We start from the raw sequence: 16,717 nt of genomic DNA, 5'->3' as shown, positions 1-16,717 counted from the left end.
TTTTTAGAAATTAACATACAAATATTTAAATACAGTAAGAGAAAAATTTCTTGCCCTGCATAATTAGAAATATTTTTTAAGCTTGAGCAACCACAGTTTTTGTGTAATGGGTCTGTTTTAACTAGGTGTTGCTAAGATTTAATAGTTAATGTTTTCTTAAAATTTCATGTCACTTTTATTTCTCATTTCAGATGAGTAATTCAGTGTATTTCTGGCATCTAAAGCATTTTGGAAATGGTGCTACTTGGCTTGGTTTTGCTTGTGAGCCAAATACAGGCCTGATTTAATGCTCGGTATGCTTGTCATTTCGCTTTGCTGTTGAAATATGGATTTGGAAAAAGGTGGCAAAATAGATACTTAAAATATTTGATGTATCTAGGTGATCGAAACAGCTTTCAAAATAAAATTTCATACTCCTGTGGGACTTTTACTTTTTAATCAGGGACAAGTCATTTCTGAGAAGCTCATTTAAAACTCTAAATAGCACATAGGGAGTATCTTTTTTTCCTTATGATTCACTATAGTTCGTATTTTTTTTTTTTCTTTCAGCTTCCTCCTTGGAACATTCATTTTAAATTGATGTGTAAAAGACACATGCACCTTTCAAATGTTTTCCTTTATTTTTTAAAGATGGTATTGGGACATACAAGTAGGATGCTGTTGTGTCATGTTCTTGGGAATCTTCCTTTCTGCTCTCGGTGATCTGCTGGTTGCTTAGCAATCCAAGCCACAGATTGTGGCAGGCTGTTGGAATAGCACTGGGATTTTTCTTCAGTTGTGCAGCCATTTTTCTCCTCATCTTTTCTGCAAGAACTGCTTTATCATCAGTGGTAAGGGCATGCATTTCAGGGAATGCAAAATGAGGGTTCCAAAGCTAACTGTAAATTACATAATAAGTTGATCATTTCTATGCTTATTTCCCCTTAATATATCTTGACACTTTGATTTGTTTGAAATAAACCACTGTTTTTCTTTGAAGGCCCTTATGTATTCAGGTTGTAGGATTTTATGTTTTAAAGCTTGATACAGGGAAGCTGCCTTGAAAATTCATGCTTATTGAAGCATGCATTTCCTGCTACATCTGGTGCTGTTCCCTTCTGCACGTTACCTTTGTCTGATATGTTTTCCAGCAAGTGAACATCTCTGGCTTATTTAGAAGCCTATTCAGGAGAGCTATGTTGTTTTCCTTATTCTTCTATGTATGCAGTTTATTTGAGGCATGTTGGTGGTAAAGGTTTGACCTCACCTTAATGAGTCTGTCACTGGATGTCTCAACAGCAAGGATTAGGTTCGTCTTTCCCCCCCCCCCCCATATTTTGAGCAAATCATCCTGGGGCTGTGCATTTGTGCCCCCTTCCCCCCTTAAATGGCAAAAGGGGGGCAACCTTTGTTCTGGGATGTAAAAATAGTCTTCCTTGGGGAGTAAGAAAGCAGAGCTGCAGTGGCTCTGCAGAGCGGGGCAGCTTGGGTCTTGCTCCCAAGGTCCCAGCGTCACCCAACAATATGTTGGAGTGTGTGAGGTGGAGGAGGAGGCATCTCTTAATTATGTGTTTTTTAATTTTCTTCTTGGTAATGACGCAGTAGTGATTTTGGAAGACTCGTCTCTCTGGATTTCAGAAGCACTGTAGCCGAATGCTGCTATGCACTATCCTTCAGCGCCTTACAAGGAATAAGGGGTAGGCTCTGTTCTTGCCGGGGGGGACCCGGAGCCATCACCATCCCAAAAATGGGAATTCTTGGGAGTTCTGGAACAGCAAAGATTTAAGTCTACAGATAATGAACTATTCTCTTAATTGTATATTTCAACTTCTCAGAGTGTAACTGAGTACTGCTTTCAGGGTGGTATGCCTGTACTATTTTGCGTTGGATAAACAACAAATTTAAGTCTTTGGAATAACTAATTTGATGTTTCTTGGTAGTAGAGTGTGTCAAAGGGGATTTCAGCTCTGAGAAGTTGTTCTTTCAGCTTCCATAGTGCAACCGAAAGATGCCTCTCTCTAAGTAAATCAGGAGCAGGAGTTTCTCTTTGTATTTGAGAGAAAATGTTTGACGGTTTTCTTGGATGATGCTTATTGAGTTCACAGGAGCAGGAGCTGCCATTTTATTTTTGTTATTATTTGCAAGTTGCAAAAATAATCAAAACAGACTTGCAGGTTTGAATATTTTTCCAAACAATTTCAAGGGAAATTTTTTTGGTTTGTTTTTTAAACTATGCAATAGCATAAAATAACCAATTACTAATATTTTGTCTCATTTTCTAAGTTCTGGGTTTTCTTTTCTGTAAAACAGTATCTTATTCTAAAGCTTTATTGTAGTGCTCAAGAGTTAATGAGGAGCTCTTGAATTTTCAAGAAAAAAGTATAATATTCCTGAAATGGTGGAAGAATGGCAGAAGTATGATTAATGCATTTATGCCAATCTTACCATGAAATTTTTCAGATATTCTGAAGACTTAGCGTGGCTTTGTGGGTGTTCACTCACCACTGTTAAAAATACAAAATACATTTGGTATTGCTTTGCTCATTAGAGGCACATACCATTCTGCTCTACAAACATAAGCAAGATTTTTGTACTTCAGAAAGAATGTATCTCAGATTTTCAGTGAAAATTAAAATACTGGGTGTTTTTTTTAAGACTATACAGAGGCAATAAAAATCATCTTTTAATCCTAAAGAGTTTGATAGGTTAAGATCAATCTATTTCCATTGTTTCAACTGAGAGAAAAGTTGTGAAGCTGTTGGGAGACTGTACTTCCATGTAACTGTTGTCTTTCTGCTTACAGTATTAGCAATTACTATTTAATTTTGCAGTTAGTACTGGCTTTCGCTAAAATGTGACAATCTCTGTTTTATTGTTTAGAGTCTTTTAGGCAATATGGCCTGATGTGGATATGGTTTCCAATACTGACCTTTTTCTTCCCATACCAGTTTGCTTGAAGAGTTTAAAAAATGCAAATACATAGCATTTTAATGTATAAAACACAGGAGTAAGATCATTCTTTTATGAGTTCTTTATAATGTGTTTGTAACTGAAAATTGCAATGCTAATGTGAAGAATTGTGGGAATTTTGGTAATATATGACTCCATTGTAGGCTTTTTATTAAAAAAATGCTGTCTTTAGTTGCCATTTTGCTGCTTTTCTAAGCAGAAATGATGGTGTATGTAATAATTTTACTGTGTTGAGCTGTTTTGCTTTATAGTAGATTGTGCTTTGATTGGGTTTGATTAGTTAAAGATATATTTAGAAAGACTTGGCTGCTGTATAATGCTATTTCCTTCAAAGAAATAATCTGTAAAAAAGCCTGAGAAGGCATGGATGCCGGGAACAGGATGGGAAGAGTACGTTTTGTGAAACACTCTTTCATTGGCTCAGTTCCTTGTGTCCTTACAGCTAGCTTTCATTTATGCCAGTTAGATACTTGGCAATAGCATCTATTTTAGTATGTAGATAGAGAAATTTCTCAGAGTCTACTGTAGTTTAATTTTCAATTACATAAAATGCTAAAGTAGACCACTAGAACTAAGCAAAAGTTGTCGGGGTTGTGTGGTATTCATACCTCGAGAAATTTCGCTATCAATTTTAGACCTGTATAGCCCTAAATGGCGTTTCGATCTTCCGTCCTTCCATCTGTGTTTGTGGTCAGTAGGGGGTGACACCGACTGGTTCACAGGATTTTTTTTTCTTCCCCTCCCCCCCCCTTTTTTTTTGTTTTCCTGAAGATAGGTACTTTAAAATACAGAAAACTCCCAGCACACTCTTTACTGGGCCAAAACAAAGTTGTTATTAAACATCCCATAAACTTAATTTTGGGGCAAATATATTTTACAGGTTACAGTTAATAGAGGAGGGCATGGGAAGGAAGGATGTAATTTAGACTTGCAATTAATTAGAAAATTTGGGAATGTTGTCCTGGCTTCCTGTAATATATGTTCTGATTCTCTTAGTTACTATGTGTAAGTTAGAGGGCTCAAACAGGAAAGCGTGTGGTTTTTTGTTTTTTCTTTTTTTTTTTTATTTTTCCCTCTGATGGTAGTTTTATGTGTTTTACATTTCTTATAAGAGATTTTAGTTAGTGCTGTTGAAAGCAATTGTTTTAGATTTGTGCATTTTCTAGTAAGCTTGTAATACATTGCATATTAAATAGAAGGGTTACATTTTTATATTTACCTGATCATACATCATAAGTTTGGAAAATTGACTACTGGCCATTAATTGTGGATGCGCTGATTGAATGGTAAGATTGTTTGGATACATCTCTTCAATCGTGTAACTAAGGGGTTTTTTTTGAATTTCAGAGAAATTTTTGGCACTTGAGTTTTGAGTTTTCAACTCTTACTAATGCTATATAAAGTGTTTATGCATTATAATTGTATGTGGTGCAACATTCTTCTGTTTGTTTTTTAAATGTAAAAATGTTAAGAATACAACTCAATGGGATGTGCACTGGGACTCACCTTGAACTAGTAACCACATTTCTGCTGATGAATCAAGACCATTCAATGTGTCACAACAGCAGAAACGTTTTATTTGCCGTATTAAATGCAACTTTAAAAAGTGTGTGATTATGTCAGAAATAAGTTTTTTTCATGATAATCCTCTAGTGACAAAGGGGAAATTGAACATCGTGTCTCATAACGAAGGCTTTAGTACAACATGATAGAAGTGCAGAGCCTATCTTGTAGGTCTGTCCTCCCTTCAGAAGGAGGGCAGAGCTTGTAGTCTGTGAAATACAAATCAGTTAGGCTCATGAATCCTTTTAGCACATCACATTAGAAGCCTGCTAAATGAATGTCGTACCGCACTATTTGCTTATTATTAGAGGTTACTTTGTCTGTAATTGTTAAAATAAAAGTTTTTAGTGATTCTTCTAGCTGTATTGCCTGGAGCTGTTGCCAGGCCAAATAGCAGTTAAAGTCAGCCTTTGGCTGGGTAACAGCACGGTTGTCCACCGAAAGAACGGGCTGTGAGCCACGATGGGGAGTGCTATCACCGGGGCGCTGGAGACGGCGTCCTGCTGGCCTGGCCGGTCAAGGAAGCAGATTGTACATGGACTATGCTTTTTAGTGTTACGAGTAAAATTTACTGGAGGTTAATATCGATTTCACAACAGTTTGAAAAGATTCAGAATTTGTTCATCAGGCAGATTCCTTTGGAGCAGAAGTGACTGGAAAACTGTGGATCACACAGCTGTGTGTTGAAAATTTCACCACAACTGTTGTGTTTTGGCTTTGAAACAACAATATTTTGTTGCAGTTGTTTGGCTGGCTCTGTTTGGAAATTAATTTGTTGTCTTGCTTTACTTGGAATGAAATGCTAAAGGCTTATGCCACTTCCTGTTGGAAAATAGTAGTGAGTTACAGAATTAGCACATTAATGCCAATTATAAATACAATATAATCCCAGTGGAAATTTCTCTTTTGTATGCAAGTCCATGCATACGTGGTGAGGAATCTTCAGCCACTCTGGCAAAACAAGCTTTTGCATCGCTGACAAGGCAAGGAAGCAAAATTTGGCTCAAAAATGTTAAAATCAACATTTGTTCTTAGGAAGACAGATGTTGTAGAGTTTCTTGCTATAGAGTGTTCCATGAGTGAAATGAGAAGGATTAATTATTTTCAGCCTTGGTGCTCGTTAGGGGATCTTACTTTGGCTCCGCATTTTATTTTGCTGGCACAGGTTGCTGTATTGCTTTTTTCTTTTTTTTTTTTTTCTTTTGTCTTTCTTTTTTCTTTTTCTTTTCATGAATTGTGCTGCTTGGGATACTGCTCTTCTCCATGGGGTGTATCAGTGTCCACCAAAAGAGGAAGCCTCTTTGCTTCAGAGGCTTGACTGTTACCTCAGGGAAAAAAAATCATACTGGCCTTTTCTGTTCTAAGCAAGTCTTTGCTAGTAGGCAAGTGAATTGGTGAAGGATTGCATTCTGCGTTTGGCCTGTGCTGTGCTGCTTCTGCCTTTCAGAAACGCACTTTAAGAAGCCAGTAGCTAGTTAATAGCTTTGGCATGAAGCTCTTTGCGGTGGAAGCTGGCAGCAGCAATTCCCAAGTAAGGTCGTGTGTTGCATATGAGCGGGGAGGAATATGGTGGCCCTGGGCAATGGCAGCCTGGCGCAGTGCCACGCTCCTTTCTCTGCTTTTCTTGGAACTGTTCCTTTGAAGCTCTAATTATATGGTGCCAGGAGAATCTGCAGATAGCGCAGCAATAACTCCCACTGTCGTTGCACCGGATTTCAGTTTATTTGGGATGCAAAACTTGCACACAAACATTAGATGATATCACAGTTATCCACAAGTTTTGGCCAGTATTCAGAAGATACACCAGAAGATACTGGAGTTAGAGACTGCTAACTCCAGTTAGACTTAGCTTTGTTTTTCAAAAACGTTTATAGACTTAACTCTCTTTGCCTTCTATTTTTAAACTTGCTGCTGTGCAAAGTCTTGCACTTAACCTCCTACACCCTATTATAGACTATCAAAGTAAAATTTCTTTCCAGATTTAAAAAAAAAAAAAAAATTGACCAGCCAAGAATAATTGAGTGGAATTTGCAGGAGAAGGGGACAGGAGAAAGATGATTTTATAGAATGATTTTGGATGTGCTGTCGCTGAATGTTGTCTTTAAATTTTGCCATTTGACCAATTGCGAAAATTCCTTTTTAGAAGGATTCAAAGCAGTTGCAAATACAAGATATTGTTACTAAGATGAGTTGAGGTGTGCACACTTTTTCTACTGATGTTTTAAAGATTTACTGTATTTATTGTCAATATGCTTTGGAAAATTAGTATTCTATAACTTATCCGTTTCATAACTTGATTTCTATAAATTAACTGAAAAAGTGCCTTTATGAAAGGTGTCAGTAAAACTTCAGAATTAAAAATTGTAAACTGTTGTTATCTTCTTGTTTTGATAGAGTAGCTGGTGATGGTTATAATAATGAACAAATTGAATTGAAATGATAATTTTCTATAAAAATTGTTCTTATAAATCTGCTGCTAATACCACTGCAAAGGCAAACAGTATTTTTCTGCTAGTTGCAGTGAATGAAACTGGCAAAGGATAAAGAGGTAAAAAGAGTAGTTGCCTTGATGAACAAGGTGACATAGAGATGGCACGTGACTGCGAACAGTCAGCGTAACTGAAATGTTGAAGACGTTGCAGTAGACAAATGGCAGAAAATCCAGAATGTGAGAGAGAATCCTGAGGGGAAAACTCTGCTCTTGGGAAATACAGAAGGAGCAATATGCAGTGCAGAGAATTGTCCCATTCACACTCTCCCCTTGATCCAGAGTTTAAAAGCAAGCAGGAAAGCTGATGGGAAGTAAGATGAGATGTGAGATGAGAAGCGAAAAGATCAGTCACCTGCGAGCATGATGTTGGTGACGATGAGTGCTGCAGCGGTTGGGGCTGGTACCTGGTGGAGGGTGGGAGAAGGAGCCGTCCGAGCAGAGATAGCTGCCCTTCATCTGAGCAGCGAAGGGCTCGTAGAGGTTACGAGGAGAGAAAGAATGACATAGGTAGAGAGACTGAGGATGGCTTGACAGGAGGAGAAGAAACTAGACTAAATAGTTTCTTCTTTTTTATTTGGACAAATTATAAGTGGAGACGCAATAATGGGCTGCCGTAAAACAAAGGAACTGCAGTGCTCTTGTTTTCTTAGTCTGACTGACATTTTTCAAATAGAGAAAGCAAAGAAGCATGTAGGAGCAGAACTGGAAGTAATATGAGTAGGAAAAAGAATAAATAGGGGCAAAAATTGGGGTGATGAATGTTGATACAGGAGCGAGCAGAGGGTTGGTGTCAATTAGTTCTATACGCAGAAGGGAGAAGGACAAGACGGGAAAGAGCACTGCACAGTTCACATTTTGAAAGAGCGTGAGACGAAGTCTAGACAAGGAAGTATGTTACAGCCCTAAAATTAACTGAAGTTAAAAAGTCGACAGAATTTTTCTGGGACAGTGATTTAAGAGGGAGGAAGAAACTTGAGTTTCAGAAGTGCCCTTGGGTGTGGCTGAGAGCTGAAATTCAGGGGAGCGGCAAAGCATCTTCACTTGTCCTCCAGTTTGTGTGACAAGCAGTTACGGTTTTCATAATGCCAGATGTTTCTTCTTACCAACATTGTACTATGTTTCTTATTATTTGTAAAAGGAAACGATTGATTGTGTGTGTGTGTGTGTGGTTTTTTTAGTTGTTTGTTTGTTTGTTTTTCCCCTGTAACTGAAACGTATTGCATTTAGAAAAGTTTGCTAATGCAGGTAACACTGAGAACTTTTTGGTTTTGAGTTGCCGCCTCCTTTTACGAGAGGAGACAAAAGGCTTGCCGTATTTAGCTTAGTCAGTGCAACTAAGGGGAGGGTATGGTTCTTCTCTAAGAATGTGTCAGGGGAGAACTGTATAAACTGTAGGATAGTGATGGCACAAGATCAAATGGGTGCACACTGGCTCCAGATTAATTTAGCTGGAAACAGTGTTTGGTTTTTTTGTTTTTTTTTCGGTTTTTTTTTGTTTTTTTCAAAGGAATGGGATTCTAGAAGAGCTTCCTGTGAAGGACAGAAATGGCGAGAAACCTAGTGGGTCTTGTTGGTGGAGCTTGGAGCTGTGAAAGGGGTGGTTTGTTAAGGTTGCCCATAGTAGCAGGAACCGCAGACTCAGGATATCCTTTCTAGTTCTCTGTTCCAAATGCCTTTTTTTCCTCTCCATGAATTTTTTTTTTTTTTTCATTCATTACTTTAAGAAGGACAAATGTTTGAACTGAGAATGAGAAGTATTCTCAAAACTGCTTTACTGATATGTAAATAGCTGTTATTTGAATGATACTAGTAAATATTTAGTGTTAACACTTTTCATTCACTAGCTAAGATACCCAAGGTTAATACTAATGTTTTAACAAATCTAGCTGCCTCACAACAGCTACACTTAGCACTCTTTAGCACAAATACACTGCCAAGAAAAATTTCTTCTATGCTACTGGAACTGATTGATTATGTCATTTCAATACCATGAAAGTAAAAGGGGTAATATTAAATTAAACTTTAAATATATGCTTTCAAAAGTGCATGTGGATATACACATGCTTGTATAGGCAATAATGTATATCTCTTCCTGTTTTTAAATTTCCCTAGGTATATGTGGAATTTGATGACCTTGAATGGGAAAAACGAGAATGGGTTAAAGTTTATGAAGATTTTGCAACCTTCTTGGTGGAGTACCAGCTGGTCTGGGCGAAAAGGAAGGACCCAAGCCAGACTCAGGGATCAAAGATCAAACAAATTCAATGGCCTGCATTGGTAAGATACTTGAGCAATAGCATTTATTAAAACTATTTTACTCTGTTTAATACTGTCCTCCTTAGGAAACTGTCTAGTTTACTTTAATAGCTGCGGTGATGGGAACTGGTGAGCATAAGGGGAGGAGGGGAAGAAAAGGATTAGAAAATATTAATCAAGCATGTTTGTGTTGAAAGGGTGGGAGCAATGTGTGATAGTCACTCATCTTCATTTTTGAAACAACTTAGAGTACTGCAAAACTAGTCTCCTTGAGTGGTGTTGATAGAACTAATAGCACTTTCTGTGGCCAAAGCGTCTTACAAATACTAACTTACCAGCAACACATTGCACTGCTCTATGGAGGGTTGAATTTAGGGTGAAAAACAAACCCTTAAGCTTGTGGCACCTTGTTTAGGGGAGTCGAGCTTATCTAGAATGTGGGTCAAAATTTAGAAAGATGAGAAAACTGAGCAATGATCAAACAAGTAAGCGATATAATTGCTTGCCTGGATTATGAGGTGATACTTGTGACTTTCTATTTCTGGACTGATGCCCAAACCTTTAAGCTGCTGAGAGAATTGCTAGGAAGTTGTGCCCATGTTTGACAGGCATTTAGGTAGATCTGGGGAATACTACATTTCTGAGGTCATCTAACAAGGACTAAGCATGTATTTCTCTCTTCTCCAAAGAAACAAGTATTACTTTCAAATTCTTCAGAAGATCCAAATACTTGTAAGACTTTAGGGACCTATTGCATTGGATGTTTTTCCTTTGTAGAGAATTGAGGGAGGGGTCTCCCAGGCTGGAAGGTGAAAAAGGAGCTCCAATAAGTTTGTCAGAATGATGAAGATGGTTTGTTATTAGATATATTTGATACGAGTCTTAATATCTGTAATTTAGTTCTGGAGTTTTTAGAAATTCGTAGTTGTAATAATTTAGATGATATTTTTTTCTCCTTTCTGATTTTAGCTGTCTGTATTTCATTTAAAACATTCCTTTCATGTTCTTGTCTTTGAGGACTCGATGGACTTTCTGAAATGCTACTGCATGCTTATTTTTCTGATTTTTGTGGTTGGAACCATCATTTTGAAGGCCACAAAGCAGGCTGTTCAAGGAAGCTTAGTGATGGAAGAAATGCATAGATTGTTTAGGATGGGCTTGCCTCCTCTTCAGTTAATATTCATGCTTGACTCGCCTTGTATGTGAATGCGCTCAAGTAAAACAACCTAACATTCTGGATGGGCAAGGTGTTGCATACGCTTGCATCTACAGGCAAATTTCTGTTTCATGTTAGTATATCATTGAGCAAGAATTTTCACTTTTAGGGAATCATGTTGCTTGCTCTTTGAAACCACCCAATGTCTGCTGGATTGAGATGAGTATTTTAAAATCAGTTAGCATGTTAGAATTTATCTATATACTTTGATCATTTTACATGCCTTTAATTTCACCCTCTAGGGTATAGAGATCCTTCTTGGACTTAGGAGCGTATTTCTAGAATGTCTTCTCTTCTAGTCTGGCTGCTGTTCCTATCCCAAAGACAAAAGTATGACTTTGCTAATGTGTGAACATGTTGTTTCAGTCGCACCTTCTTCTCCCTAGAGACTTTTTTCAAATTTGGTCTGGTCTAGTTGAAATAGAGATGAAGGCAGAAATTTTTTTTTGCTCTAATATTATTGTTCTTGAGGTAGCTGATGGACTGGAGAAGGAAGGTTTGCAAGAGATCACCTCCTGCTTCTATGTTTATACAAAATAAAATCATATATTTGAAAGTGGGGCTCAAATAGCTTGTTAGGTCACAGTTTCCAGATGGTAGAAATGACAGGTTCTCAGCATTTCTACTTGGCCTGCCTACAAATGTGCTAACAATTGTTCTCTCTGAGTCAAACCCTCTAGTCATGTCCCCTCCAGAAAATCCACATTTGATGGAAAATACAGATACAGAATATAAACTTGTGAGTTAGAGCAGAGTCCTTCTGTACGTACCTCCCAAAATTCTGCTCTGTAGCTTGTCCTGAAGGTGAGGATCACTGCACTGAACACCCAAGGCCTTGGGGAACAGGGAAGATACTCATGTTGGCATACTTGGCTCTTTGTTTCCAGAACATCTGAACGATCTGATGTAGTGGAGTGAATGACCTCTCTGACGGGGTCTTTTCTTAGTCACAACAAAGCTCATTAATGATGAGGAAGCAATGGAAGAGGTGGTGAAAATTTTGGTTGCCACATCATGAGAAGAGTATTAATGACTTGATAGTAAATGAGCCTGGAGTCCTGCTGGATATGAAGAAGGATATGAAGAAGCATATCAAGGTCATTCTGATAATGTTGGTTTAGATACTGATTTCTGATCTCCTTTGCAAGTGTGTGCGTGAAAGAGAGGAGATGTGCTGCTGCCCTTTCACACTGTAATCAAATGATTTTCCTTCTTGTGAGATGATTTTTTTGGACAGTGGAGGAGAACTTCTTGGCTGCTTAGTTGACTGTTGTAATTGGAAATTGCACCGTATGTAAATGCAACTGGAGCTAGGGACAGAGGAGATTCTTTACACAGTCTGTGAATGCTCACACAAGTGAAGTTTTAATGGCTCTGGCTCATGAATAGCTTTAGAAGAATGTAGGCAGCATTAATTACAGTGTTTCTGAGTTGAGACCATGCTCAGCTGTGGTGGGTACTTTACAAGCGTAAAAGAAAAGACTTGTCCCTATTTTAGAGGGTTTACAGGCTATATAACAGATGCAAGTGAATGCAGATAAAGAAGCAAAAAGAAATGGCAATGACAAGAAGTGATGTCAGCCTGTATGTGGCCTAAGATATTAGGGAAAAAGTGTATTTGCAGGTAGCTATGCAGATGTCAGCGGAGAAGGAAACTTCTTGGCCAAAGGGGTAAGCATAGGAAAAAAATGAAAGTATGAATTTTGAAAACCTAACAAGGGGGTAATGGAAGTGAGAGTGGTGGGTCTTTCCCCATTAAGGAATTAAGAAAAGCTGCCTATAAAAGGTCTTGAAGCTGTAAGCAAGTGCCTTGGTTTACTTAACAAGGGAGGGTGTAGATAAAAGATTTTAAAAAAATAAATAAAGGGTAGTGTACTGGTGAAAATGATGGGCTAGGAGTATTATCAGTATCTTATAAATGAGGCAGAACTGCTTTTGAATTCCTCAGAAAACTTTGAAGCAGTTCAGATGATAAGAATTTTAGATCTGTGGGAGGATAAGAACAGTTATATTTTAGGGGCAGAAAATTAATCTCCCAGTCTTAGAAATAGTCTGAGTATTAGGATGTTAGATATCAGCGATAAAATCATGCCTAAGATACAGTTCACACTGAAGGTTTAGCAGTATGATGGTATCTCCTCAGCAGTCAACAAGGGAGACAGAAGCAAGTGTGTGGGCAGGGTGACAAATTGTAGCCCAGATTTTTAACGTGGACAAAATAGTATACTACTTGAGCTGTCAATTTGAATTTAATTACTAGCTCTCTAATTGCACATAAAAATACCTAGTAATATCATGTAGATGGAGAAAAAGAGAGGAATAAGGAGAGAAGTCTCTAGAGACATCTTAAAAAGAGTAGTAGAGTAATGTGAAAAAGCAATATAAGATGATAGACCAATTAGGAGAGGAGACCATTGTGGAAGCCACCACTTTTTTATTTTTAGCAGCATCAACTTTGTGTGTTCAAGGTATAGGAAGGTATGGACTGAGTGTTGATTTTTTTGGGGGGGGAAGGGGATGGGACGCTATATTGGAAACTTCAGTAACGTGCTGAAATGAAAGTCTACAGATTAAAAAAAAAAAGAATTTAATGCAGCTGCTCTGGGGGCATGCTCTATCAACTTGGAAGAAAAATAAGGGAATAAGAGTATGATTGAAAATGCTATTAAGATTAAAGGAATTTAAGATAGATTACAGCAAGTTTATACTTTAAGGTAAAGAAGAGCCAGGAGAATGCAAAAGGTTAGAAAGAAAAGGGTTGGAGATAAGGGAAAGTGAATGTACTGAGTAGGAGAGCCCCTGAGAAACCTTTTGCGCTTACAACAGGAAAGGAGGGAGACTACTGTAGAGCAGAGGAAGAGAAAATATTTTACTCTGGCAGCTTCCTTTTGGCAGGAACTGGCGGTCTTGTGCAGAGTAGAAGCCATGGAGGAGAAGGATTGTAGTCAAACATGCTGAAAAGTGGGATTGGGGAACGGGCTGTTCACTTGGAAGGGCAGAGCTGGATATCTAGGAAGGTTACAGGCACTGACGATAATCGGGCAGTGTTTGTGTGTTCTGCTGGCTACAGTCTGTTTTGTAAAGCATATGATGCCTATTGTTAAACCTATAAATAATATAGTACTGCCTCCTGAGTTTGCATGTGAATTCAGTGTGAATTCATAGGTAATAATAAATCAGAAGAAACCATGCTAATTGTCTCATGGTTTCAATATGGAGACTGTTTGTCTCTAGATTTACAGTAGTGTTACAGCGCTCATCTTGTCAAACCAAACTATGTTTGCACGACACCAGGTTTGGCCTGTGACCTCCATTACTATAAAGTCCTATGATACTGTATTACTCCCAGTTTCAGTGCTGGCATACAGCAAGAGCTGGTTCTTTTGTACATTTTTGAAGAGAGTGTATACATATTAAATTAAAGACAAGCTTCATGAGAAGATCCTAAATATGTTTGTCTTCTAAGGGAAGATGATTGCAGAAGCAACTCTATCAAAAAAAAAAAAAAAGTGTGCATGTCTGTCTGCCTGTCTTCTTGTTCTTGGAATAAGTGAAGTCATTGCTAAATCAGTGACTTGAGAAGAATCTTTGCTGGGACTCTGTCCAGGGCTCTGCAAGAATAGTGCTGTAGACAAGCTTATAACAAAACCAGGACCAAGACTGGACCCTCACTAGCAAACAGTAACTCTTTTCCACTGCGAATCCGGAGTTAATTTACAGTGGATAGTGCCACTGACACCTATGAGGGGGGTTTTTAGTCTGACCATCATACTAATGAGGAGGTGATCTCGGGGATGGATGGGATTAGGATTGTTCTGGATGGTAGTGGATGCGTTTGTTCTGGTCAGATGTGAATGACCCCCTGCGGTCAGGTGCTGACTGTGTGTTAGAGTGCTTGGTGATAAAGTATAAAAGTAGAAGGGTTTGTGGGCTTGTCTAGGATAGGCTCTTCTCCAACCTTATGCAGCCTTTTCCCCTTCCTTCCCCTGCCCCAGCTGTCAGTTGTCAGATCCTTTCGCTTGACCACGTTCTGCTTCAGCTAGCTTTGTGGTTTTGGGTTATAAAACAAAGGCATATAAAGGGCATATTTACTGACTTTTGTGTCACAGTTAAAAGAAAGTGTAGAATTTGAACAGTGGCCTTCTATGGAGCTTGCAGATAATCCTGAGATGAATCAAATGATTTACTTTGGCATGATTACTGAAAGTAGAAGAGGTTCTGTTTGTTCATAACTGCATATATCATGAGGTACTGCTACTTTTTCAATCTGTCTTGTTTCCTTTCTTGCCTTAATGGTCTAGTTTTAGCATTTTTGAGTAAGTTTCTCTTTTAGATGTTGGTTCCATGCATCAGACTGATCTGCCTGCAAAGTAAGGAGTTCCTGTAGATACTGTTAACTTGCCCCTGCGTGTTAGCAATTTCACTACAGCCTACTCTCCTTCCTCCTAATACCCCCTGCAAATTGGAGAATAAAGGTATACATTCCTAGATACTGAAGTACAATTAAATCCTCAGCAGACACTGGAAATATTCTAGTAGTTCCCCCCCCCCCCCAAAAAAAAAAAAAAAAAAGCAGGAATGCTAGGTATATAGAAGGCAAGACAGAGAGAAAAGACTGTCTCGAGTCCTTAGAACAAGTAAAAGCTTTGAGGATATTTCGGATTTGAGGGAAAGAAATCTTGCTTCTAAGAAAATTGATCAAAAACTAATATGTGGGGGTATTTTAGCTTCTTTCCCTATATCTGAAGTCCAGTATTTGTATACCTTGCTCAATTGGGGTAATGACAAGATGTATACAGTGGTGGAGAGAATGCTCGGAAACTGTCAGCTTCTTGGGAAAGATTTAAGACCGTTTAGAACTCGGGAAAGAGTGAATTTAAGTACCAGACTCAGCAGAGCATGAGTGACCTGATTTTGGTGCATTGTGAAAGACGGTAACATGCAGGAACAGCAGTTGGAGATGGTTCAAAGATTACTTTGGAGAATGTGTTACTGTAATATTCCCACTGAACACAAATGTCTCGAGCAGTACGACATCCCGCCTGTGTACTTTGGCACTTGCTTTTAAAAACTACTGCTTACTGCGAGGAGTCACTGCTTTCCACACAGCCTTCTAAGCAGAGGCCATTACCATCCCAGGACATGCCCCAGATGAACAGCAATAAACTGAAATCCGTCTCCTCAAATGCTCCATTGTGAAATACAGGTGTTGTCCTGTGGCTTTCCGCTCTGGGAAAGAGCGGTGAAGTGGACAGCTACTTTAATTTTTTTGAACTTGCATTTCTAATCAGTGAATATAATTGTTTTTTTAATGCCAAATTCATTTACAGGAGTTGTGTATGCCAACAGGATTGCTAGCATACCAAATAAAAGGGAATATTTTTCAGACTTTAGCATTAAAATAACAGTAGCACAAGTCATTTTGATTATATGGCCCTGGGAGTTGCTATTTTGGCAGTTCCTCTAGAGAAAGCCTCTTCAGTATGTCACAGCATCCTGAAGCTCTCAATGCGTCAGAGTCTTTCTCGCTAGTAAGGCGCTTTTCCTTGTCCTCCAAGGATTGCACAAAATAACTAACTAAATATTGTTTAGCATCCTTCAACTGCAACATTAAGCAGCACTCCCAGCTGAATGCATTGTTATCATTTGCACCTGTTCAGAAGATAGAAAATGGCAATGTAACGCTGGTGGTAATTTTTATGTATTTCGATAAAAGATATGAATACAGTTTCTTGAGGTTCCGTCTTCAGCCTAACCAGTTTGAGTAGCACTAGTAGGAGAGCCACAGTTGCAGCAAGCTCTGTGCCAGGATTACTGCTTGTACATGGAGTTTTATAACTGGTGCTGAATCCTGTACTGCAATAGTTATACTCCTATTGATACCCAAATCAACCAGTTAGTGTAGGTGTATCTGAACTGCATTCATACTTCTAGCTTCAGCGTAGACCTATTCTACAGCTTCATCAGAAGCAAAGAGTTACGCTGGATCTGCTGGATTGGACTGGGAAGCCTTAAGGTATTTGATTTTTCATAGTGCGTATGATAGATGTTTTTCATTTACACAAAAAAATGTATCTATATATATCACTCTAGCTTTCTATATCATCTGTACTTCCTTGGTGAACTAGCATGATCAGCTGAATTCTGGAGGTGTAATGGAGATGAGTTAAAATATAGGCATGTGGATGCTGTTGATGGTTTCAGCACACGATCTTGGAAATTCAACTCCCAAAGCTTGGATT

The 16,717-nt window shown here is 38.5% G+C and overlaps 1 protein-coding gene across 3 annotated transcripts in view; it reads left to right on the top strand.

Annotated features, from left to right (window-relative positions):
• The window catches only part of JMJD1C (jumonji domain containing 1C), a 168,382-nt gene that overhangs the window by 45,777 nt on the left and 105,888 nt on the right, over window positions 1–16,717 (top strand). For 2 of the 3 annotated variants that reach the window (XR_011142260.1, XM_068950822.1), the window contains exon 2: window positions 9,116–9,280. Coding sequence is in view for 1 of the 3 variants with exons in the window: in XM_068950822.1 (XP_068806923.1) it covers window positions 9,116–9,280 (165 nt within the window). In the remaining 2 variants the exon portion in view is untranslated. Of the gene's footprint in view, window positions 1–9,115; window positions 9,281–16,717 lie in introns of those variants that run through there. The other variant, XM_068950824.1, reaches the window with a different exon arrangement.

Source organism: Struthio camelus, chromosome 7, assembly GCF_040807025.1.
Source record: "Struthio camelus isolate bStrCam1 chromosome 7, bStrCam1.hap1, whole genome shotgun sequence".
Classification (NCBI taxonomy): Eukaryota; Metazoa; Chordata; class Aves; order Struthioniformes; family Struthionidae; genus Struthio; species Struthio camelus.
This window is presented reverse-complemented; position numbering and strand designations above follow the sequence as displayed.